Raw genomic sequence first — 26,003 nt, 5'->3', positions numbered from 1 at the left:
GCGCGCCAGAAAGGCGCCGTCGCGTGATGACGCCGTTGAGTTGTTGATCGCGTCAGGCGGGCTCGCGTGCTGGCCTTGACACAGATTTCCTTTTTCCGAGGCATGGACGTTCGCTGCGGACTCGCAGGCATAACATTATTCAGAAATAGACTGTGCAGCGGCTGGCAGGAAGGTATCCAACGGCAGTGTTTGTTCGCATCCAACAGAAGGTAGAATGGCGAGTACCCAGCAGTGCCATGCCAGGAGAAATTGTATGCGAACGTCACGTAGGGTAGTGCAAGGTCCTAATCACGATGGTCGGCCGAGACGTATTTCGATAGCATGTCTGTCAGGGTGTGGTTTAAACGTTCTGTAAGCCCGTTTGTCTGGAGATGGTACGATGTCGTGAGTATATGTTGGGTAGAGCAGGAACGCAGGATATCGTCAACCATTTTGGAAAGGAACGTACGGCCTCGGTCTGTCAGCAGTTGACGAGGAGCTCCATGCACTAAAATGATATCGTGTAGTAGAAAATCAGTTATGTGTGTAGCACAGCTTGTTGGCATGGCTCACGTAACTGCATAGCGGATCATGTAATCTGTAGCAACCACGACCCACTTGTTTCCGGAGGCGGATGTTGGGAAGGGACCGAGAAGGTCCAAACCAACACGGAAGAATGGCTCCGGTGGGATGTCGATGGGATGAAGATACCTGAAAAGGAGTCCCGACGGCTTTTTGCGACGCTGGCAAATTTCGTAAGCGTTGACATAACGATGTACAGAGCGTGAAAGGCCAGCCCAGTAGAAGCAGCGGCGCACACAGTCATATGATGCGAGAGACACCCAGGTGACCCGCGGTTGGCGCGTCATGGAGCTCGCGTATAGGACTGTGGAGCGCAGGTGCTTTGGTATGACCAGAAGTAGGTCGTGACCATTGGGTGATAAATTACGCCGATATAAGGTGTGGTCCTTTAAGATAAACATGCGAACAAAACCATCTTGCGGTGAAGATTTGAGCTGTTGTATTAGGCGGCTGAGATCCGGATCGCGACGCTGCTCGTCCCCGAGATGAAGCAGCTGGGAGATGAAATAGACGCAACCCACAGAATCAGTGCTCATAGGATCGCAGTCTGCCACAGGGTAGCGTGACAGACAATCCACATATCTTTGTGCAGTTTTCCTAATTTATACCCTACGGTGTAAGAATACTCTTGGAGGCGGAGTTCCCAGCGGGTGAGACAACCTGTGGGATCTTTGAGGGAGGCGAGCCAGCAAAGAGCAATGGTCGGCCGTATAAGTAAGGGTGAAATTTCGTGACTGCCCACACCAGCGCTAGGCATTCGCGCTCTGTGATGGAATAATTACGCTCCAAGGGGGACAGCAGCCTGGTGGCATAAGCTATTACGCAATGCTGCCCACGTTGTCGCTGAGCCAACACAGCGCCTATTCTGTAACCACTGGCATCGGTGTGGACTTTGGTCGGTGCCGTAGGGTTGAAGTGAGCCAGAACAGGACAGGAAGTGAGCAAAGTGGTCAGGTCGGAGAATGCTGCTGCTTGCGATGGACCCCAGGTAAACGTCTCATCTGGTTTGAGTAAATCTGTTAGGGGCCGAGCAATTTCCGCGAAGTTCTTGATGAACCGCCGAAAGTAGGAGCAGAGCCCCACAAAGCTGGGGACATCTCTGGCGGTTTTTCGCACAGGAAAGTCATTCACAGCTTGAACTTTTTCTGGGTCAGGCTGCACGCCGTAAGCGTCAACTATGTGTTCAAGCATTGTAATGCGGCGGCGACCAAACCGGCACTTTGATGAATTCAGCTGAAGGCCGGCGAGACGGAAAGATATCAAGAATTTTGGACAGCCTCTCAAGGTGCGCTTCAAAAGTGGGACCAAACACAATCACGTCATCCAGATAACAGAGACACGCAGACCACTTGAATCCATGGAGCAGGCAGTCCATCATCAAAGTTGTGGCAGTCTTAGAATTCCAGGCAAGTATATACGACGGGCTACATGCTGCACAGCAGTAGAATATTACAGCGCGAGATGAAACATGGACCACAGGAAGTAAAAAGGACGAGCACATGGGCCGCCTCTGTATCTTTTTTGCTGAAATATGACTGATTATATGTGAACACATTATGGTGATAAAATAATATTACCACGTTAACGTCAGCTAATCTTATTTCTTTACACACAACACACGTTTCCCTTGCAACCACTCCCCGCCGTGGTGGTCTAGCGGCTAAGGTACTCGGCTGGTGACCCGCAGGTCGCGGGATCAAATCGCAGCTGTGGCGGCTGCATTTCCGACGGAAGCGGAAATGTTGTAGGCCCGTGTACTCAGATTTGGGTGCACGTTAAGGAACCCCAGGTGGTCGAAATTTCCGGAGCCCTCCACTACGGCGCCTCTCATTATCATATGGTGGTTTGGGGGCGTTAAACCCCATATATCAATAATCCCTTGCAACCACAGTTAAATCATTTTTCACTTGTCAAAATACTCTCTGTTTCTGTTAGCATTTTTGATAAAAAGTTGATTCATTATTCTGTTGTTTCCGAATCTGGTATGCTTGAATATATGCGTACAGAGGCGCACACGCAATCTTCCCCTTCCGGGTCTTTCGTTCGCTACGCGTGCATAACATTGATCTTCACACCCGTATTTCAGAAAAAAGATAGGAGTGCGCCATATCCGGACAACACTAATTTTTGACATTGTGTGACAGCTCAGCGCCGTAAAATCAAGCTTGATAATTGAGTGTACTCCACAAAAATCAAAATGCTTGTGGCACTATTTGTTAAAGCGCAACGACGTTAATCTGTTCCGCGTATTTCAACTCGTCTTGCGAATTTACTGTCAGAAGGCATTGACTGTAGCCGATAAGTGCGTCTATTGCTTGTTTCTTTTTTAGGATGAAATGTTGCCACCTAGATTCAAGTTCACTGGCGATGGGACACGAAGCCCTCGGAAAAAGCGTGAGCATGCCTCGTTACCTGGTGCATCGATGTCCCTCGAAAACAGCTGTACGTCTCAACCCTGCATAATAATCACTGACAGCGTAAGTCCTTCGCTTCGCCGCGTGCAAAGCGACCCCACGTTGAACAGCCCAAAAGCAAAGGCAGCAGCTCAACAAAAGCTCGCGTTTCTCGAGTCCAACAGTTTTGGCAAGGCCGTCACTGATGAAGTCTGTGAACGGTGCCGCATCTCGCAGACAGCTGAGAGCCCGACAGTGCCGATGGAGGCTGAAACAAATTCAGCATTTAACGGCGAAAAGCGACCCAGTAACGAAGATTCGACTGTCAACCAAAAGGAGGGCACCACGCTAACAGCGGTACATAACAGCAAGACGCTCCCCGAGAAGGACGCCTTTGCGCCTGGTCAGACAAAGCGTAAGCTCGGCTGTCACCGATCACACTGCCTGCAAGAGCACCTGCTTCGTGAATTAACTAGGTCACAGAAAATCAAGCATTCCACCGCCAATCAAGACTCCTCATTGACCGCAATGACTCTCGTTCAAACGATGCTGAGAGCTTTCAACTCTCTGTTGCTAAAGCCTATTTACAAGGCCAACACCAGTCTAGACCCACGCATTGAGGCTCAACCTCTCTTCACCGTCGACAGAGACGCCATGGACTTGGACCCCACGCAGGACGTTAAGAATCAACAGCCGGATAAAGAAGTTGGGAACCAGGAGCTCTTGAAAGGGGATGGTGCGTGGTCTGGAAGCTTTGCTAACGTCGCCTCCAGGGAGATCGCGTACGATGATCAGGCAAACCTGAGCTCCACCTGGCTGCCAGAGAGCCAGAGGTGGAAAAAAGCTTTTGTTCATGTGGCCAACTCGCCGATCAGCTCTCTGGTCGCCGTTAACGGCTTCTTCTACAGCGAGGAAGTAAATAACTTCCTCTTCGGAGCAAGGTGAGGAGCTGTGATTCAAATGCTACAGCTCTTAATTTGGGACTTCTATGTGACATACTTTGGTTCTTTGGGGCCGGGTGACGCAGTCAAGTTTCTAACAAAGCTTATGGCCGCCTTTTCGTCTGTTTACAACTGTAGTCGTAACACCTATAGACGATCTGTTAATTTAGAAGCATTCCTCTCCCAAAGGTAATCTTCCAGTGTATATAGATATATGGTCAATGCATTCAAGTTGCCTGAATAACACTATATGTAGAGAAGGAGAGGAAAAAAACTTCTGGAGATAGGATTAGCACCAAGAAAAATAGTAGATATGGAACAATGTGTTCTTGGTTGGATGTGAATAAAAATATTTTTAACGGGTTTATTGATGTCTGGTCAGCAAGGTACCATTCATAGAGGCTCTGTAAATTATTATTACGGTTAGAGATTTGAGCAGTAACTTGTAAGAAAACTATTTGTCAGAGTGGATGGTTGCGTTTTCGGCATAAATTATTCACATTGAAGAAGAAAGACAGTTACGCAGATCACTGCTAAATAAGAGGAAATAAAAGCGGAGACTACAAAGTATGAAATTGTGTGGCAAAACAGTACAAGTGAATATGGCTTGAGCATTGACGCAGGAGATGCTTACTACCTGGACCTTGTCCGTAAATTAGTTCTGTAGCAAAAGAAATACTGTGTTGGCGATTCTTAATTATTCAAGCCTATGAGAAAAAATAAGGTGATGATTTATTTTCTCAATAGCTTTTGTTAAGTCCTCAAGTAGTACAGCAGCTGCCTACCTACACTCATTGACAGCGAGTTTTAGTTGATTCACTGGAGCAAAAAGAGAAAACTCACTCGAGAAACTTTAGCGAAAACCACACAAAAATGGTGAGTTGTCCAACTTTGTGAGGTATTAAAGCATTTTTATTATATGTTCAATTACTTCTTTAAATAAAGGTAGTGCACAGATGGACCAATGATAGCATATCACAGCGCGGTCACCTGCCTTGTAAACTGGAGAGATTCTGCCTTGTTTAAGCTCTTGGGCGGAACCGCCTCGTGTCAGTGTGCTTGTTATGTCCATAAGTACTTCAACTTTCATACAAGTATGTATTCCGCATTACGGTGTGTACGTCATATCACTTATGCTACTAACGTATTTAATGTTAACAATATTCTGCCGCGCTTCCTATATGTTTCTAGTTTTTGAACATTATGTGCTGTAATTATAGTGCTTATGCTAGCAGCTGCAATCGTTCTTTGTATCAATGGTCGGAAATGCTGAAATCTGCCTTTTTGCGTTTATTTTGAAAAGAACGTCCTATTACTGTCTTTTACTTCGTAGGCTCATTTTGTATGTTAACAGCTTCGAATCTGCAATCATCACAATAAAATAGTCTGACAGATTGTGAATAACCTCAAAATGTGATGAAATACCTAAACCGAGAAAGCTGTTAAGTAGGATTTAATATGCGTATGCGACATACAAATAGAACCTGGCGATAGGGGGAAGCGCTCTTGATCGGCGACTAACCTCTCAAGCCGGTATCTCGGCCCCTCACTGACAGTGGAGCATTCTCGTGAGAAGGAAACATGTTGAAGATTAACAATGAGTTGGATCTCTTACAGCAGACACACTCAACATAATGACTGGCTATTCGCCTCTCTTCATAACAGCGTACAAATCTTTTATACAGCCAGTACTTTCCTATGAGAGGAAACTTTTTGTATTGGACTAGATTTTTGGTGTTACTTTGTTAGTAAAAGATTTTTATACATATTTTATGTACCTAGAATAATGTAGAGCTTCAACGTGTGACAAGTCTGTTATTCTATTCTGAAAGGCATTATATTGGCAAAATAGGGTGCTTTAAGTGCGCATTATATTAAAAGATGTAGGTTTTAGTGTTTACTTTGCAGACACATGTTAGTGAGTCTTTATCAATGTTCTTTAAAAATATTTTAACACTAAAGTGTTTTATGTCGGGGTCCACCGTGGTTCCGCTGACATACTTACGTCATGGTAGGTACGTTAAAAAATTATGAACCATCTTCCCGAAGGGATCCCTAATAGATGCGAAGCCGCAGTGGTGCGCACGGCGTTGACTCGGTTGAAATGAGCGTCGACGCGGGTGCTGGAAGAACGGTTTGAAGCGAAACTCGGTGTAGCGTTTACTCGAGTAAACGTTTGTTTGAAACGCAAAGACACGGGAAGCGGGACGCGCCGAATACGCTTGCGCTCGGCTTTCTTGGCTCGCGTCTCGTTGGTGTTACCCACGCGCCGTCTGTATTCTCGAACGCGATCAGTGTTCTTGACTCGGACCTCGTCGGTGTCACTGGTCTTCCGCTGCTGACGCTTGCGTTCGGCTTCCCTGGCATGCGCTTCGTCGGTGCTGGTGTCGCCATTTGTGAACGCTATTGGCTTCGCTAATCCTTGCAGTGCCGGCTACAGCCGGGAAAGGTATGCGCACACTAGCGGGAAGCATGCCGTCACGGCGTCCCGCCCGTCAGTCAATCTCTCGGCATGCAGCAGCACGCTGTCCACATTGTCGGCACCGCGTGATTCTCGACGCACACCTGCCAGGTCGCGTCTTCTTCTAGGCGACAAACGAAGAGAGGTGGCGCGAATGAGATGATGCTCACGTGAGGACAAGCTCGACCGTCGCAAGGGGTGGAGAGGGTTAAGCGAGAGAGAGCTGATACACCGTGAGCGCGCGGCAGGGAGACATCACCGCGCACTTCTAGAAGAGCATGAGCTACTTGGGACCGCTTAAGGCTGTTCCACGCGCTTCCCGCACAGCCGCAATGCACGTGGCGGGACCCCTGCCGCACGCAAGTGGAAGACAAATAAGCCAATCGGCGACGCTCTTTCACACTCTGCTTGCGTACGGCAGGTGTGCCGGCGCGTGCGTTGTGGGTGTGCGGGAAGCGCGTGGAACGGCCCTTAAACATCTGCGGCGAGGGGAGCAGTGCGGGCAGAGGGACAGCGTTACACTGGGTATAGTCAAAGAGCTCCTTCGCATCTAAATATTTCTAAAGAGATTGCAAAGAAGAAAAGCAAAAGGCCAGCATTGGCTGCGCAAAATGGAACCAGCAATTCCTCAATTTTCAGCGCGTGGCGCTAACCTCTACGCCACGAAGTGCACGTTGTTGGGAGGGCTAACGGCAACTTATTATTATACACTGTTCACCAGTCCTCGCAGCTTCGAAATTTTAGCACGTTTTCGTCATCAGCGGCGAGATGGGCGCGCTTTCAACGTTGTCACCTCCACGAAGCACCGCCTCCACGTAGCGTGGTGTCTCCCGCACGCGCTTTTATCAGATTCGTAATTTGGGAGAGGACGAAGGTCACTTCGCGCACTTCCGCGGCTGCGTTGACGAAAGGAGGGCACTGCTGACACACGACGCCAGAAGAATTGTGACAGTTGTTCACGCTTGCCTTGTGTATACTTCTATACTCGTTTCGTGCGTCTTTTCTTCTGTTTGAACAGCGCGCATTAACTGTTGAGCTGTGAGAGTTGTTAGTGGGCGCTCTTGCTTTGTATGCGAATTTCGTGCGTGCTTTCTTCTTGATATGTGCGGTACAAATATCGAGCTGCTTGCCGTTCAGAACATAACTTAGCAATTTGTTGCTTTTGTTGAATCAATGCACGGAATACGCTCAACTACCACTCTGAAGACATGTTTCATTTTCGGTTTATACAGATTCTTATATAGGGGGATCATATACGTTTTTTTTCTGTATCGAAAAACTCCAGCTTTAAATGCGAAGCGTTTCTTAGCGAACTTCGGCAAGTTTGACCGTATGAATCTATCTATCTATCTATCTATCTATCTATCTATCTATCTATCTATCTATCTATCTATCTATCTATCTATCTATCTATCTATCTAACCGCCTACGACTTCTAGCTCTCCAGGACATTTGGATAATAGGATTCATACCAAAATTGGTATGGCATACATGACTACACGACGAGCATACGTGACTAGTCGTAAAATGAAAATTGTGATATGTATGTCATGAATGTTAGATTTACATGTCAGGGTCTTGCTCCTCCTACGGTGGTTTCGTTCACATGAGATATCATAAAACTAGTATGATATGACATGACTGCATGGAAAACATGAGAGACAGATCCTCACGTGGAAATCATGGCATGTGTGTCATGTAAGAACATGACTACATGCAACGCTCATGATGCGCTCGCGATCGTTTCACTAGCTTCACATACACCAAATTCGATATTACATGACGTGAACGCATTATGAAGGTATATAACTTTTGCAGACATAATAATGACATCTATGTCATGTAAGAACATGACTACATGCCATGCTCATGATGCGCGCGTGGCCGTTTTGCTAGCTTCACGTTTACTTAATGTGGTATTAACTGACGCGAACGGACGACGAAGGTAAATGAGACGTCCAAACATGATAATCATGACATGCGTGTACTGTGAAACATGACTACATGGCACGCTGACAGTGCGCTCGCGGCCATTTCACTGGCTTCATATATACCAAATTCAGTATTAAGTGACGTGAATAGACGACGAAGACAAATTACACATTCAGAGATGATAATTATTACATGCGTGTCACGTGAAACATGACTACATGCTACGCTCATAGCACACTCGCAGCCGTTTCGTTAGCTTCACATATACTAAACTTGGTATTACGTGACGTGAATGGACGACTAAGCACAGATGCCAGGTGCAAACATAATGATCATGGCATAGAAGTCATGTAAGGCATAATTTACGTCCGGTTCGTAGGGTTGTGCTGAATTTAATGGGACAATTCAACCTACCTCATTTGGGCTTCGCATATCATTGATTGTCACAATGTGACATCTTATAATTTGTATTAATATCTATTGACGTCTAAAAAGAATGCAGAACTATCTGTTATAGAATGCTATAGAGCCAGGGCCAGGAACCTTTGTCGAACCACTGAAACAGTTGCTTTTTTTTTTTTGATTTTCAAGGGACTTGAGAAGTTAAGACCCACGCAACCAGTGATGAAGCCAAAAAAATGATAGGCATAACATGAGGAGACACAAATAGAGCATAGTGAATCATAGAACGCACGGGGGTAGCCGACACGTAACACTAAGGACAGATAAGCGTTAGTAACTTAGAGTGAACGAATGGGTATCAAGGAATCAGAGACGCAGCCGAAGACAGTCAGATGGAGTTACCAAAAGAGTAAGTTCGCAAGCATCAAAGAGAGGCAGCTCGCACAACATAGGAGAAATTAAAGATCTATTGGAGACGCTTTTGACCTGCAGTAGAAATAATTTAGCTGAAATTGATAATTGTGGCAAAATGGTAATTGTGGTTCTAAATCAGGAAGCATTTAGGCAGATGCTTTTTCCTTGAGACAGTGATTGTGACTAGCATATTCATCGCGTACACACTTAAATTAGAAAAGTGGGGTAGTTTTTTCTGAAGTTTTATTGACCCTATTGAGGTAATATGATGTCCCTCTCTCTCACAGTGAAAACGCATGGTTAGTTAAATATTGGAGTTTCCAGAATCCAAATGTACGCAGAATGTCATAAACTTGCTTAGAGCGAGTAGTTGACGTTAGGTTGAGTAGTCGCAACCGACTGAGTAGTTCGAAAGTTGATAAATCTGGATGAATGGATTGAAACATTGCCGTCCCATGACAGATTGGCACACAATGATTATAAATCTATTCACTGCTGCTTCCCACAGAAACAATGAACGTACAACCGTGCATCTAGGCATCGCCAAGAACGGCAGAGAGGTGCTCCTGAAGAGGGTAAAGTTTCGAAGCCCCAAAGACTTCGAAAGCGCTGTCGCGCGCGCCCTCAAATTCAAGAAGCTCGACCTACACCATGGAAATATCAATGAAACCCACGTACGTACAGAAAGGTGCACTCTTCTTATTCTGTTACTCTTTGGGCACATAGTCGGCGGAATTTCGTTTTTTTTTTCTAGCTGCTATGGGAAAAGCTGAAACAGACGGATATTGAATATCACTTCACTTTTCGCACATTTCATGCACCTGTTAAAGTTTATCATCATAAGCTGCAAAATGAGCTGCATTGTTTAAATGAAACGTTGTGAAATCAACGAAAAGAGGTCACTGTTTTACGCTTTGCGATAGCTCATTATGCATCTACTAACAAAAAGCTACCATTGCATTGCTGTCGGGTTGGATAAATTGGTGCTATTGAAACAGAACTGAGTTGCGTGTATGAGTTAGCAGCCAATGCTGCACTGCAAGAAATAGCACAGCAATCGCTACACCAAACAGAAAAGCGTGGTTTTAATTTTTACGCAAAATCTCTTGCACGAAAGCTTGAAATGCAACAAATCCTAGCCGCAATACTTTTGCCATTCAATTTCTTTTTTGACGGTTTTATGTCACCCATATTTTGATAACGGAAATAGGCGTCGTTTTTTTCACTTTCAAACTTCACTCGTGATGTACTCTTTTCAGGTAACATGGAACAGCTCTTCTTCACTTGTCTACGTGCTGTGGCACCCACAGGACAGGAACATGGAGCAGTACAGGGTTATGCTTGACGAGCGCAAGTTGCCTGTAGTGAAGTGGGCCAGAATGGCCATGGGTCAACTGTTGGATGCCCTTGCCTTCTTGCACACGAGAAACGAGCCCATCGTGCATGGTCGTCTCAAGGTGAAATTCGTTAGCACTGCACGCATACCTGCAGATGATGCTTCGCATGAAGCGATCAGCTGTTAAGGCCGGGTTCCGCGTTGAGCGTATACCAGAAACCTCTCCCGGTGACCTCCGGTGTTCATTTACCAGCGCATTACGGGGTTTTTCTGCGTGGTGCTGTAACTACTTTTTCGGTAAGAATGAACCATTCCTCACGTAATCTTGAAGATCTTGATAGAGTATTCATAGCAAGTGTGTACTTTGTTTATTTATATAGAACAGATTTCTTTAGGTGGCATTCACATTTCGCATTACTTATATTTCCGCACCTAATACATCTGAATTCCTTTTGTGTAGCGCAACAGCATGCTATAGCCTTCTTGTGCTCGTTGAGACCTCGATTATTCAAAGTGCGTTACCACAGAGAAGGCGAAATAAATAAATTGCACCGGCAGCATAACAGTATCGCCTTGCCATCAGAGTGATGAATCAATGGTAACACTCCATCGTCTGTCGGCTTGCCCGGTACCCGAAATCACTCTCCGCCAAGGTGTCTCCGAAGCAGAAGTCTACATATTACGTCTCTCTCTCTCTCTTTTTTTTTTTTTGAAGTGCAAGGTATCACAGAGACAAACAGGGAGGCACAGAATACGGCCCACACTCAGAAGTAAGGTTGAATGTGCTCAGATATACTTTTTTTCTTGTTCATCTTCTTGCATTTCATCGTGCACGTGGCATCTTGGTGCAACGTGGGTGCACCACTACTGCATATATTCGTTCTTTAGTTGCAATAAGTCATTTTGTTGAAACTTAGCGGACGTGTTGTGTTCCTCGCTTTTTACATGTGCTCCTTGGCACAAAAACAAAAACAAACCTGGTACTTTTTACAAACAAGGCCGTTTGTTTACCCCTGGCAAGTACGCAATCAAGATGACAATGACCTACAATAATGTCTAGACGACGTCTCATATCGCACAGTCGTATGATACGTCGGAAAGGTAAATTTACGCTTTTCTGTGTGCTACAAGAAGCGAAGTCCCTTACCCCGTCACTTCGTTGAGCATTGAAGCCATCGACAAGTAAACAAGGCAGTGCGTGCTGAACTCCACCACTTAAGATGAATGGTTAGCTTCCTATTTGTTTAGGTTGTACAACTGCAACCAGCAGCACAATTGTTCGCTGTCTGTGATACGTAAGTATAAAATATCGAGCAGATATCAGAAATCTTTTTTTATTTTGATGACATTATATTCACGACTTGCTGTGTTGAACAATGCATATAAAGAATATAACCAGTTTTTTTTTTTTTTTGATCAGCATCGTTCTGATCTATGCCGTGGATATATACCGGGTGTTCAAAATTAAGCTTTATGATTTTTTTAAAATTAGGCGCTCGAAGGCACGTGAGAACCACTTGTGCAAATAAGTTAAGCGGCCAGGGGGACAGAAAGTTAGATGATAATTATCGCTGTCAGCAGCCCAATTAACTAAAATTTAATAATTAACTTTTCACTGGCTGCGGTAAGTTGGCATGTTTATATTGAAAAAATGTAGGCAGTGGTGTTTGTACACAGTTTCAGTTGGAAGATTTTTTCTAGCACGCCTGTGTTCCGAGATATCCGGCTCCAAAGTTTAATTGTCTTTCGCACGATTACGCATGCAAGAGGGTGAGGGTCCGCGCAAAGCTCCTCCCTAAAGTGACGCATCTGTTGCGTGTGGTGTTTAGTGTGTGAAGAGGGTGGAAGCGTAGGCATAGGTGATAGCAATTACCCTTGCCCTCTTCGGCCGGCGAAATCAAAATGTGACAGCGCGGTGCGCCATGAGCCTTACGCATGATCCTGATGAACGCGATAACAGGAGACCATTTTTCGCGACGTTTTTTCGTGACTTTAGATCACACTGAGACATCTTCTTGTGAACGCGTTAGCAGGACCGTCCTGCACTAGGGTGCCTCCGGTTAGAGCACAGCGTCTCTGCATTGAAGGTCTACCAAGGAAATCCACGTGGAGTCCTTTCGAGCTAATATGGCTGCTTCTGGCGTGAGGTATTCTACCAAAGTAAAAGTAGACGTGGTGCTTGCAATGGCTGAAATGAATGGCAACGCTTCGTTAGCAATGGAGCTTTACGCGTCTCGCCACCCACACCGTCCCCTTCCAACAAGGCCCACTTTCACAAACCTGTTTCGACGCTTCTGCACAACAGGCTCTGTCCACCTTCCGAGACGGACCAGGAAGGCAATCGTCGATGAAGACTTTGAAATCGACGTTGTCGCGTGCGTAACCTCGATGCCAGAGCTCAGCATCCGACAGATTGCCGATCAGTGCGGTCGCAGCATCGGAACAGTCACAAATGTTTTAAGAAAGCACAAGTTCCATCCATATCACGTTTACCTTCATCAGGACCTAAATGAGGCGGACTTTGAAAGGCGAGTTGACTTCTGCAATTGGGGCCTCATCAAAACTGATCAAGAAAATGACTTTTTGCACAGAATAATTTGGACTGATGAAGCTCGGTTTTGCCGAAATGGAAGTGTTAATCTTCACAACGCCCATTATTGGGCACAAGAAAACCCACACTGGCTGAGGCAGCACAAGCATCAAGTTCGCTGGAGTGTGAATGTGTGGTGCGGCATACTCGGGGACAGGATCATCGGACCTCACTTTTTTGAGGACAACTTGAACGGAAAGATGTACACAGAAGAAATATTAGGTGTTGTCATTGATGATCTTGTCTGCAGTCTTTCCCTGAATGACCTGCGCCAAGTATGGTTTCAGCACGATGGAGCACCACCACATTTTTCTACCAGGGCGAAGAACTGGTTGGACAGACGTTTTCCACAACAGTGGATTGGGCGCGCAGGAGCGATGTTTTGGCCACCAAGATCACCTGACCTTTCTCCGCTCGACTTTTTCCTTTGGGGCTACGTTAAAGATCGAGTTTACGTAACAGAGCCCAGCGATGTTAATGACATGAAGGACAGGATAACATCTGCCTGTGCGAGTATTCCTGCAGAAGTACTGCGCCGAGTCATCGAGTCGACGCGACAGCGGTTCATGCTTTGCGTTGCTGCCGAAGGCAGGCATTTTGAACACTTTTTGGGGCATTGACGTCTTGAGAGGTGAAGAGTTTCGATGAGATTTGTGCATGACCGAAATATGCTTATGTAGCAGCAGGAAATATGCGTTAGCAAGGATAAAACTGTTTCAGTTATTATTGGTGGAGTTGTTGCTCTTGTTTCAATAAAAGTTACAGTACTCGGACATCAGCAGTCACGCTATTCGCGTAGCCCAGGCAACGACCACGCATGCTTCTCTAGTGATTATTACGCACGCGCACTGGCATCCAGATTCTCCGCTCGCACCATTATCTCGGCATGGTATCTGCCACTATCGTTAGAGGCTCTGCAGTTGCGTGTTACGACACTGGTTGCAAGCGTTCTTCGATTTTTGATTTCGACGGCCGAAGAGGGCAAGGGTAATTGCTATCACCTATGCCTACGCTTCCACCCTCTTCACACACTAAACACCACACGCAACAGATGCGTCACTTTAGGGAGGAGCTTTGCGCGGACCCTCACCCTCTTGCATGCGTAATCGTGCGAAAGACAATTAAACTTTGGAGCCGGATATCTCGGAACACAGGCGTGCTAGAAAAAATCTTCCAACTGAAACTGTGTACAAACACCACTGCCTACATTTTTTCAATATAAACATGCCAACTTACCGCAGCCAGTAAAAAGTTAATTATTAAATTTTAGTTAATTGGGCTGCTGACAGCGATAATTATCATCTAACTTTCTGTCCCCCTGGCCGCTTAACTTATTTGCACAAGTGGTTCTCACGTGCCTTCGAGCGCCTAATTTTAAAAAAATCATAAAGCTTAATTTTGAACACCCGGTATAAGTGATTTAAGCTATCGTTTCCTTCGTAGGTTGCTGTGAAATTCGTCATCGTGAAGAATTCATTTCGGTGCTGTAGCATACACAGAAAAGGTCATTTTATTGGTTTGACTGCCGTGTTTTTTTTCTGTTGCATAATGAGGAAATATTAGCACTGCATTAAACTCAGCTTATTTTGTTACTCCTAAGCATCGGCCAAATAGAAAATAATGATATATATTGCTATTTCATGTAAATATTTTTTGTAAAGAGAGAACAGCCGTTTTGTTGGTGTTCGACATGGTGACTTTAGCGCTACAAAACACGTACTACCTATATGAGAGGTAGACGACAGACAGGCACAACTAACAATTGATTTATTGCAAAGGCTGCAATGAAACATGAGCATCATGGTGCACTGACGCCACTAGCACAAATTAAGGCGACACCACCTATCAGGCAACAGACGTGCGATATCATGAAACCTGATTTCGTTTTTGTACAAGCAGATAGACATGTCACTAACAAGTTGCTTCCTTTTTCCTTAATATGGTACGCTTCCCACATTTCGCGCACTCATTTGTTTCGGCTTATATCCAGAACCTTCGCCTCTTGAAATATCAATTCGCACGTGCAGTTTTGGCAGCGGAAGGAAAGATGGGCACCTTCTGCTTTCTTTAGATTTTGCACATGCTCCCTCAACCGGTCATTAAGGTAAGCGGCCTGGTTTCATTGTAACCTTTGCAATAAATCGGTTGTTTGCAGCACCGATCTGTCATCTCTCTCTCACATGTGTACGTCTTTTCTAGCGTTAAAATTTCTATGGTGTATAGTCACCAAATCGCCAAACAACAAGTTCGTATTTTGTTGGTGTTCCTGTGTGTAACCTGGGGGGGGGGAAGTAATTTTTAAAAAGAAAAGAAGAGAAAAGTGAGCCCCGTAACTGTCTCTCAGGGGGGGGACACCTCAACAGTAGCTCACGAAGGATGGGGGTAGAAAAGAGAATAAAAGGATAGGATTAAAAGGTAGACAGATAGAGAGAGAAAGAAGAGAGCGAGGCCGTGGGACAGGGAGCGACGGAAGTAAAGAGAAGACAAGAAAGAAGGACACGGTCACAGAAGTCTGAGGACGGGGCACCACTGGCAAGAGCTCTTGTCGGCGACAGGAGATGGCGTAGGGCTAATCCAGTCGGCCAGAGCTACGCTGTCGTCGGAGATCGCGAGGGCACAACCGGTCGGCACGGAATCGAGCGAGCGACGAACTTCACATCTGGTCTTTTGATCGCATTTTCGCATCAGCTAGCCAAGACGACAGCCTTGTTTATACACGCCAGTGGTCTAATCACATAGAGCAAAGGAGTAAGCGATAAATAGCAGTTCCGTTTAGTGACGCACTTTCACTGTTTATAAATTTCTAGAATTTGATGAAAAGTGATTGAACTTTTATGAGTGTACTGCATGACTTAATCCACAGCTGAGGAGCAAAGCAAAACGAACATATTAAAGAAAAGCATAGCGCATGTGCGCATCGCTTTCTTTGCCTCTCTAGAAATTTGATTACTTATATTTACTTTAACCGCATACTATAAACACTTTATTAAGGTTTACTGTCCTTTTCGTTGCCCGACATTTATGTAAAGGCAGGAGGTGCTTCGCTATCGTATTCCAGTACATATGGTGCTGCGTTTCTAAACTCTAAATCACGGGTTCGGTTCACTGTACGGCGTACCTCATAAAAATATCGAAAGGGGAATAGATCAAGGGCTCATTTTTTCGTTAAACTCAACTTGATGAAGCCAACAATCAATGAGGCGAATAAAGGTATAGGGTCGTTGTTTGCAGTTCTTAATTGTAGTAATTATGACAAAAATACAAAAGTATTAAGGTGAACGAAGAATGGTGATGTCGGCGTTAGCGGAGCCTACAATTTTCTGATAACACGTTCAATGCTTGCAGCGGGACTGGGTGGACGTGTAAGCTAAACGTCTTAAGTTCAGTTCCAACCGTGATGTTAAGCTGTTTTTTTTTGTCCCCTTTAGTTCCTTTCCATCTATCTGACAATTACTACACTACACTTAAAAAAAACTGCAAGAGATGTCGCCTATGGCTTCCTTTGATTCGTTGTCTGTTAACTTACTTAAGTTGCGTCTAACATAGATTATGGCACGAGAGACTAGAGAGTTTTATTTTTTGAGTGTCACAAATTTTGCTATCACGTGCTGTTTTTATACTTCCAGCAAAAACTTGTGTTATGAGTTTGGTAGTATCCGCTGAAAAGTCTTCAATAATGTTGGCGAAAGCTCATCCACTTTCAGATTGTTTGTCTTGCCAATTCGCCGTTCTTCCCGGGCTTTCAGTGCCGGAGCTTGGCACTTACTCTCGCAATCTTTGCAGCCCTCAAATATTCTAGTCTCACCTAGAGGAACCTTGCTGCTAGCAGACCTAGCACCCCCTGGTGTGCTGCAAAGCATTCCCCTTGGCATCGTCCGTTCCAACTTCTACGGGTCGTCGAGGAAAAGTACGTACAAAGACTTGGAATTATTTTTACTGCTTCATATTTGGTTAAGGCGCTTTCAATTGCTGCAAGCTATAGGAAATCCGTTTTAAATCAGGGCAACATAATTAAGTCCTTACACGCGAATATAATTTTCTTACTCCTATAGACGCTTTTTCGCAGCTAGTTTTTTAAGCAAAAATAGATGATGACGCCACCATACCGAAGCACCATGGCCAGCTCCTAGGCGACGCAGCCGCGATGTGGCGTGTGACGGATGTTAGCCTGAGGCGGCACGGACTATGCGGGTGAGCGTAGAAAGAAAATATGTCTTGTTATATAAGTGGCTTTATATTAAAAGATGAAAAAAAATAAGAAAGATAAAACGCTTCTTTCTCTCTCCCGTATCGGGGACATGGCTAAGCGCCTACTCGTAAGCAGTTAGCAGTTTGCCGAACACCGGCGCTTACCGAACTGTGGGTCATGCCAACACCTAACCCTATAACCACTGCGGTCGCTTTGGTGGCCTTCAACCTGGGAGCAGCGGCGGCAAATAGGCCAGCCGTTGGAGACGATGCAAAAGAGAAGGCCATTAGATCACGTGTTCAAACGTGGCGGCGCCCGTTCACCGCTGCTGAAAACGGTCTATAAGGAAAGCTAAGCGCTGAAGCTTACATTTTTTTGCCAGCCCCTATCGAAGTACTAAGCGTTATAGAGCGCCCCATTTATTTGGCCATGAGCAGAACGTTCCTCACCAACACAGCTATGCGTTTTTGCGTTATTTGTGCTTGCACCATTGTCTGGATATCGGTTCATACCATAAGGCTGCTTCACTTTGATAAACAACGGAGAACAAGGAACTGAAAGATCAACATGTGTGATAAGAGCTGCATTTCTAAATCTTGCCTTTAAGCATAGTCACAAATCACAAAGAAAACTGTGTCACAAATGTTGTGTGTTACAATGACGCAATTCTCGCTCTCCCATGTCACCGATTCTGTAAACGTAAAACTACAGATCATTGCCAAGTAAATAGAATAACAATAAGAAAGTTGTTTTTCTCTATGCTAGGTAAGCCTGAACACCACTTGTTAAGGAGACGTGGGGTGAACAAGAGAAATCTCATTTTGTCATGTGTTTACGACGTGCACACTGCATTGATTAGTTTTGCTAATTTTTGTTTACGACAGGTAGTTTAAATGCGCGTAAAACGATCGTACAAAGGTACCTGAAAAAATTCTTTGAAAAAGAAAAACAAAACATGGCTCATCTCTCTGCCATATGAATAGGTAAAACACGAAAGTGAAACATGTTCTTCAGAGATTGTTGAGCGTTTATTCTGAATTGTTTAGCCACAAGCGCCAAAGAATGAATTCTCTAGCAACAAATTTTAATGTGACACGAAGAACAGCAAGAATCTTGAAACTTCCAGCTCACTCATCAAGCAGAAAGGTCGCACAAAACAACATACTCAGAACGAGTTCGAATCAGCAGCTGTCACAGCTCTACGCTTAAAGGGACTCTAAAAGCAATGAATTTATTTCAGAATGAAGGCTAAATGTATTACAACGTCTAAAGCGTTAATATTATCAGCAACAGTGTCCTTCTTACCGAGAAATTAAGCTAAATGCATCACATGACGGGCGCCACAAGTGGGACGTTTTGGAAATGATCCCGATAACCTGAGAGCGCCCGACCACAGTAAATCCCTAGTAATCAAACTAGGTGCAATAAAAAAACTTTCCGTGTGCTTTTCCGTTTCTGTTTTATTTAAAGATAGAAGAATCGCCCGGCGTTTCTGTGGTGAATGGCGCTAGTAGTTAAAAAGTTTGTTTTCGCTTAGTTAGACCGGACAAATGGTGCCATTTAGCGGGGCCCAGTTGAACCAAGCATGCAGAATGTTATTCAATGGCCGTTGTTGCTGCTGTGGCTCCTACAACTTTTTCTCTGCTGCTACTAGTGTCGGCTGCCGCGCAGTAGACGCGGGCAACGTTGGGCACAGAAACAGTGACGCCAGAAAGACCGTTTTAAGGCGGGTGATTTGAAGTACGCTAACGCTATGTGGACCAATAAAACGTGATTTCATTTCCAAACAAACGCTTTCTTAGCACAAAAGTAGCACTTCGAGGTTTATGGACCACGATTTCAACAATCAACGTTGGCTTAATATTTGTATTTAGTGTCCCTTTAAAGCACGCTACTTAAACACAGACTCACGAAGGGATGGCACAAGCATACACCACACGAGTGCAAAGTGACAAGAATCTCTGGGTTTAATGTCCCAAAACTACGTTATGATTATGAGAGATGCCATAATAGAGGGCTCCGGAAACTTCGAACGCCCCGAGATCTTCAACCTGCACCTAAATCTAAGAACATGGTTGAGCGTGAACAACTGGCACAGTTATCTTTTTTCAGTGCAGCGCATGTCTTTCGCAAACGTGGCAGCTGCAGCGAGCAAAGTGAAATTTGTGCACTCTGAAACTTCAACGTCAGCACAAGACGTACAAACTGCCCCAATCCCGAGATGAGCACGCTCCAGGCGTGGCACCAAGAGTGTTTAACTGTGGGTGGGGGCTACTGATGCGTTTGGTTCAGGGGTAACACATGCATTCACTTCTGAACGCACGCGTTTGAACCACCCCCTCCCCCTCTTTACTTTGGGGGGCATAGGGGGAGGGCAGGCGAAAATATGGAGGAGGGCTCAAGCATCACGCCCACCTCATACTCCCTGCTAGCGCCAACCCTGCAGCGCCTTCATCTCAACGCGTGGAGCGACAACCTTTAAAGCACATCCTCACGCCTGTCGCGCCATTTCGCCAGTCATAACAAGAATACGCTGAAACTGCCGAGCTCTGAGTACCGCCGACAGTAAACGGTGTATATAAATAGCTCATCATTACTACTTCGAAGGTCGTACGGTTTGTGGCCGAGTCGTTCCGCGTCGCGAGCTGCTGAGCGAGAGGACATAGGTTGGACTCCCTGTGACGGGACTTTATCTTGTAGTTTTTTCTTTGCCATCTGTTGCCTCACCGCGGTGGTCTAGTGGCTAAGGTACTTGGCTGCTGACCCGCAAGTCGCGGGTTCATATCCCGGCTGCGGCGGCTGCATTTCTGATGGAGGCGGAAATTTGTAGGCCAGTGTACTCAGATTTGGGTGCACGTTAAAGAACCCCAGGTGGTCGAAATTTCCGGAGCCCTCCACTACGGCGTCTGTCATAATAAAATGGTGGTTTTGGGACGTTAAATCCCACATATCTATCAATCAATCGTTGCCATCTGTTACTCTATATTTTGTGACGTCATATTCAGTACGGAAATACGTCAGTGCAGCCATAGTGGATACCGGCAAGAAACTTTTCTGCGTTATAAAACATTACGTTGAGTTGTCGTCCCGCTGACATCAACTATATTGACGAACGCAGTCCATCTTTGGAAAAATCTACATGTTAATATTGTATTAGAGCAACGAGGCGAGCTGTTTTGATTGAGCCGTTCAAATGCATTCAGCTCTTACTATAGTCATGCAAGGATTTACGATTCGAGCAAACGAAATAAATTAGCGACCACCATCCACTCGGTTATCACGGAAATAACATGTTGAAAAAGTAAATGGCAAGATCTCTTACAGATCACACTCCAAATAAATTGTCATACACGCTGCCTGTTGCACTCGCGCTTTGTACAGGTGGTACAAAACATTATTGACATATGTTGCTTTAGTTACAGACCTCAGCTGGCGCCCGCGAGAACTGATTATATCGACGACAAAGGACCTCGCAGCTCAGATCTTCACAACAGCCTCGGACATGCAAGTATGAATTTTTTTGTATTTTTTGCTTGCATGGCATTGATAAGCTGAGCCATCAAGCAATAACAGATTCACATTTCGTTTCCCCAGGCTCATATATTAAACCATGTATTCCTTAAAAGAAAAATTTTTTTGCCTTATTTGATAGAGCGAGTAATATGGAGCACTAAAATTAAGTGTGCAGGTCGTTCCCGATAAAGTGAGTTGTAGGCCATTGAAAAAAAAAACCATCGTCTACGGTTGACATATATAAGTGTGAGGGGATGAGAATGATGATGATCATGACCTTACTGCAGAAGTAGAGAAAAGAAGTACAATCAGTTTGTCAGAGCTCACATTCGTAGATAAATAAAGCACAACACCAGACAACAACATAACAAGGCAGTAGCTCTACTTACGCAAACAAAGATAACACGAATCAGCAAACGGCAGGGTGCAACCGAGTCACATGGCAGCTTCACACTTTAGGAGTTGTCAGAAAAAATAATTCAAGTGCATGGGAGTCCGCAGTACTCATTGCAGGGTGTTGGTGCATCAGCAAGGGGGTAGGGGGGATTTATCACAGGCATGCTTTGTTTCACTGCCGTGACATGACCGGCAAGATTAGTGAACAGTGTATAACTGGCGGAATAAGTAGCCAACAGGCTTCGAAGTAGTCACTTAAGTAGTCACTTACGTGACAATGAACCGTTAAGCTCATTGCTATACTTCATATATTATCCGAAAATACAGTGTGGAGGCCGTCACCCCCTGTTCCCCTTGGCCACCCCTCCAGACGCTCATGTTCCTGTGTTTTCATAAGATATACAGGGTGTTCCAAGAAATGTCAATAATCGTTTAAAAATCAGCGAAAGACGCAATTTGCTCGCAGTTGTTTTTTTTTTTTTTTTTTTTGTTGCAGCAGATGTCTTAAGAAGGTTCAAGACATCATTTGTAATGATGGTTAGGAAAATTAAATAACTTTTCAAATAGTGATGTTCGGTAGTGAAGTAGAATATTAGAATCGAAGTTCTTGATGCGGAAAACCCATTGCAGTTTTGAGATTAATAAAAAGTAGCCTCTTGTAATAACAACGAATTAATGAAGTTCTTCTGAATTCTGCAGCGAAACCGAAACCAACGGACCAAATAGCACAACAAGCAGATGAAAATAATCACGTCACTGTTCAAAACAATGGTTACAGGGCTGCATTTGTTCCCCGTTCTATAACGCACATGCGTTATGCGTGCTGTAATTGCGAGCGCAACCCACCCACCAACACAGCACAGCGAAATCAGTTGGTGGTTTATATAACAATGCTCCCTTATTCCAGTTGCGCTCTTTCGCGTTTCGGTTCTGGTTTCGCCGCAAACTTGGGTAGAATTTCATCAATCCGCAGTGATTACTAGAGGCCGCTTTTCCGAAATCTCAAAGCAGAACTTGGTTTTTCGCATGAAGAACTTCAATTCTCTCATTGACTTAACTGTCTAACTGCACTAACTAAAAAGTTAATTATTTTAACTTTGCTAATTACCGCTCCAAATAACATCTTCAACCCTCTCATGATGCCTGTCACTATATAAAAATGAACTGTGAAAACAGCGTGTAAATAGCACTTTTTCGTGATGTTTTAAGAATACTGCACAACACCGTATATATATATATATATATATATATATATATATATATATATATATATATATATATATATATATATATATATATATATATATATATATATATATATATATATATATATCCACAAGTTTAGCAGATGTTTTGAAAGACATAGGAACATCTTATCAGCTTAGCTAGGCTCGTTATATGCTTCTGCAGCACTGAAAACATCAATTAAACACACTCCCAATTACCGAAGCGGAAGTGCTGATGTCATCCCGTAAGCTAAATAGTCAACTGCCTATTACGTCATGTATTTTGTACACATAATTTTAGACTGGGGACTGAATATTATTACGTTAGAAAGATCGCATCTATATCGCATACCAAAATAAAACAGGCATAAGAAATTTTGAAAATTTTGTCCCTGCAGACAAAATTGCACAATAATGTGGCTCTAAATCATCTATTAGACAAACATTAGTCCTTATTTTCTTAACTTTTCATTGCGATGATCCCGCCAAACAAACGAAGGCAGTGTTTTCTATGCGCTTAGTGTTCGCATAGCGCTAAATGCTTTCTGAATGTTGTGCAATTATAGTTTCGTTCATATAGCTATTATAAAAATTGTATTCATATCGCGCACGTAACTTAGCTTTATAACTGGAGACTTTAGTTGCCGGTATATCTGTTCACCACGTTTCAAAGATTGCTTTTACCTTTCATTTATTATGATGATGTCACTTAGTATACAACACCAACAGTGGTTATGTTATCAGATGGCTGATTAGAAATACATCGATTTTTTTTCTTCTGCGGGAGACTCTGCTGCAACAAATATTCATAGAACGTTAATGTACGTCTCTGTTTTAGTATGGTTAATCAGACAAAATAGCAACGAGAAATGCAGAAACGGAGGTAATCTCTCAGTCGTGAAGACTCATGAATACGTACGGCATACATGAATTTATACATGGTGTGCACGGATTAAAACGAGGTGATATTTTAGAATAACGATTGGTATGCGAAATCGCTCAAGATGACCGCATTATGCCGCTACAAGTCTGACTGCTAAAGGTAACGTTCACTTTGATGTAAGTGTTCGAGTTTAATTGCTCCAATGTGGCACGAACTTAATGTGGTAGAAACACAACAGTACGTGCATTGCGCAGCCCTGAATTCGTATACGGTTCACTCCGCGGGCACTGTATGGATGTTGAATTTCAAGAGCACGATCTCAAGTAATTCTTGTGCGATATACAGATTGCTGTAATAGATAAGATAGCTGCCAATAATAATAATATTAATTGTTGGGGTTTAGCGTCCCAAACGACCATATGATTATGAGAGACGCCATAGTGCCGGGCGCCGGAAATTTCGACCAAATGCGGTTCTTTAAGGTGCGCCTACATAAAAAGCACACGAATATCAAGTATTTTCACCTCCATCTGGGATTCAATACCGCGACCGGCGGGCCAGCAGCCGAGTGCCCTATAGCCACTTCATCGTGGTGAATAAAGGTAGTTTCCAGGGCTGGTATTCTTGTAATATATTACACTTAGTTTTATTCCATAGTCTCGTACACCACGTTAACTTGCCGTCTGATACGGTTTATTACCTGGTCAGACAACCACTCTTGTTTTCTGAGGGCGAAAACTGCAAGATGGCGCTAGCATCAGAAACACCCTCCCCGCGAAATGCCGGTCCTGCTCAAGTTCCCAAACTTTCAATGGTTGCATTGATACAATAGCCAAGATACAAAATTTCTGCTTGGGCTATAGCCTATTGTCCTAATCATCGACTGCTTATGTAGCTATATATGCTGAAATATATATCTGAAAGTTTCAATTTCGATAACTAAACGTTTGAGAACCCTCAACCGAAACAGTAGCTTCTTAATTTGGGTGGTCCGAATATTTATTGACCTGGTAATAAGACGTCACCACAATCCGAACGTGTCATCTATCCAGGCTACTGACGTGGCTGTCTGAAATACTGCCACTGGTCTAAAAAATTGGTCGCTGTTCCATGTACGCGGCGAATGGAAGGTAGTGCTTTTTTTTCTTCTATCTCGTCATGCCAGGACAAAATCTTGGTTTTCGAAGTATTCACGACAATACAAGTGTGCAGTCATCGTTTGAGTAATGCTCGTTCTGACTTTAGTGTGGGACGTTTGTGGACCTCACCGGTCAACGGCACTGTTCCCAAGGTTGATAAAGGCGTCATCAAGCCGCAATAGTTCCAAGGGAAAGTAAGCACCTTAGCAATTGTCTCCCACGCTTGTTTGAACTCGACTCGTGAGCAGGAAAGCACCTTAGAACAAATGCTGAGGTGCGACCCATGTAACCTCGTTGCGAGATGTGCTGTGACGGTGGTGGAAAGACCACACAAAGCCGGACGTGATGCGCAACGTTTGCTTTATTTTTTATTATTCATGTATCTTACGTCTCCGAAGCAGTGCCACCGGTATACTTAGTGGGCTAATGCCAGTGGCAACAATAAATCAGTGCTTTCTTTCGACACGTCTGATGTCGTTAGGTAAGCACAATGAACAGTCTTGTAAATAATCTTAGTATTACGATTAGCGTCCTACACACATTTAACCAGCATGTATTAGTATGCTGGGCTTTAGGATATGGAGACACTGAGGATGACTCTACTGTCGAAACAGGTGCATCTGCAACTAGAAAAACTTGGTCTATTCAGAGTTCTTCCCGCCAATGACTGGAAGCCCCACATTCATAAAAATTGAGGTGTTATCGGCTATGCGTATGGGCCACTGAAATCGACGTCATGTTCCGTCGACTCCGAATCGTTCACTGGTATGCATGGCACGCACAGTCATAGGGAGCTCTCTAGTGGTGAACTTCCATATGATAAATGCCGTGAATGGCTGGCGGTTCTCTACGAGGGCGTGTAATGTCTGTACCAGAATTCTGAGAAAAAAAAATAAAACACTTATCTTTAGCTTAGCGGCAGAATATCACGTAACTGAACTGACTACCACGCGGCCATTTAGATTGGCGCAGACCCATTATAAAACACCCTATTGGTTTCAAAGTTCTTTAATTGTATCTGTGCACAGTATGCAATATCAGATCAAGATATTGAGTAGCATGTCCTCCTTCGAGATGCCATTATACTAGCACTATGATGTTTTAGTTTATAGGCCATTCGTGGCTTTGTTTCCCTTTTTGTTGGAAGTGTATTTTACTATTACAGAATTTATTAAATTGTCACGTAGTCATAGCGTCAATAAAGGCAGCAGTCAGGGTTCCTAGCTGCAAACTTTATTTGGGTGAACTTGTGGACACGGAAGCAAAGTCAAATTGTATGCAGCAAGCGGTGCACGCTGTGCACTGATAGTGGTGAACGGGGCTTCGGCCATCGATAAACTGACAACCGCGGATGCACGTCGTGCACCTATACATGTGCAGTCAATGATTGATATGTGGGGTTTAACGTCCCAAAACCACTATATGATTATGAGAGACGCCGTAGTGGAGGGCTCCGGAAATTTAGACCACCTGGGGTTCTTTAACTTGCACCCAAATCTGAGCACACGGGCCTACAACACATGTGCAGTCAAATATTCCAGCGTTATTGCTATAGCGGCTGCGTAAGTTCGGGACAGAAGAATTTGTATTGTTCGCATTATATGCGTAATCGCATCCGATGTTTCTA

General features: G+C 44.3%; 1 protein-coding gene across 1 annotated transcript in view; it reads left to right on the top strand.

Moving 5' to 3' along the window:
* The window catches only part of LOC142775070 (uncharacterized), a 55,199-nt gene extending 30,625 nt beyond the window's left edge, over positions 1–24,574 (top strand). The window contains exons 7-11 of the mRNA XM_075876391.1: positions 2,892–3,895; positions 9,613–9,778; positions 10,364–10,561; positions 16,814–16,937; positions 24,483–24,574. Of these exons, the coding sequence (XP_075732506.1) occupies positions 2,892–3,895; positions 9,613–9,778; positions 10,364–10,561; positions 16,814–16,937; positions 24,483–24,574 (1,584 nt within the window). The remainder of the gene's footprint in view (positions 1–2,891; positions 3,896–9,612; positions 9,779–10,363; positions 10,562–16,813; positions 16,938–24,482) is intronic.
* Positions 24,575–26,003: the final 1,429 nt, after the last annotated feature.

The sequence above is a fragment of the Rhipicephalus microplus genome, chromosome X (assembly GCF_043290135.1).
Source record: "Rhipicephalus microplus isolate Deutch F79 chromosome X, USDA_Rmic, whole genome shotgun sequence".
NCBI lineage: Eukaryota > Metazoa > Arthropoda > Arachnida > Ixodida > Ixodidae > Rhipicephalus > Rhipicephalus microplus.
The sequence above is the reverse complement of the archived record's forward strand: the minus strand, read 5'-3'. Positions and strand labels throughout refer to the sequence as shown.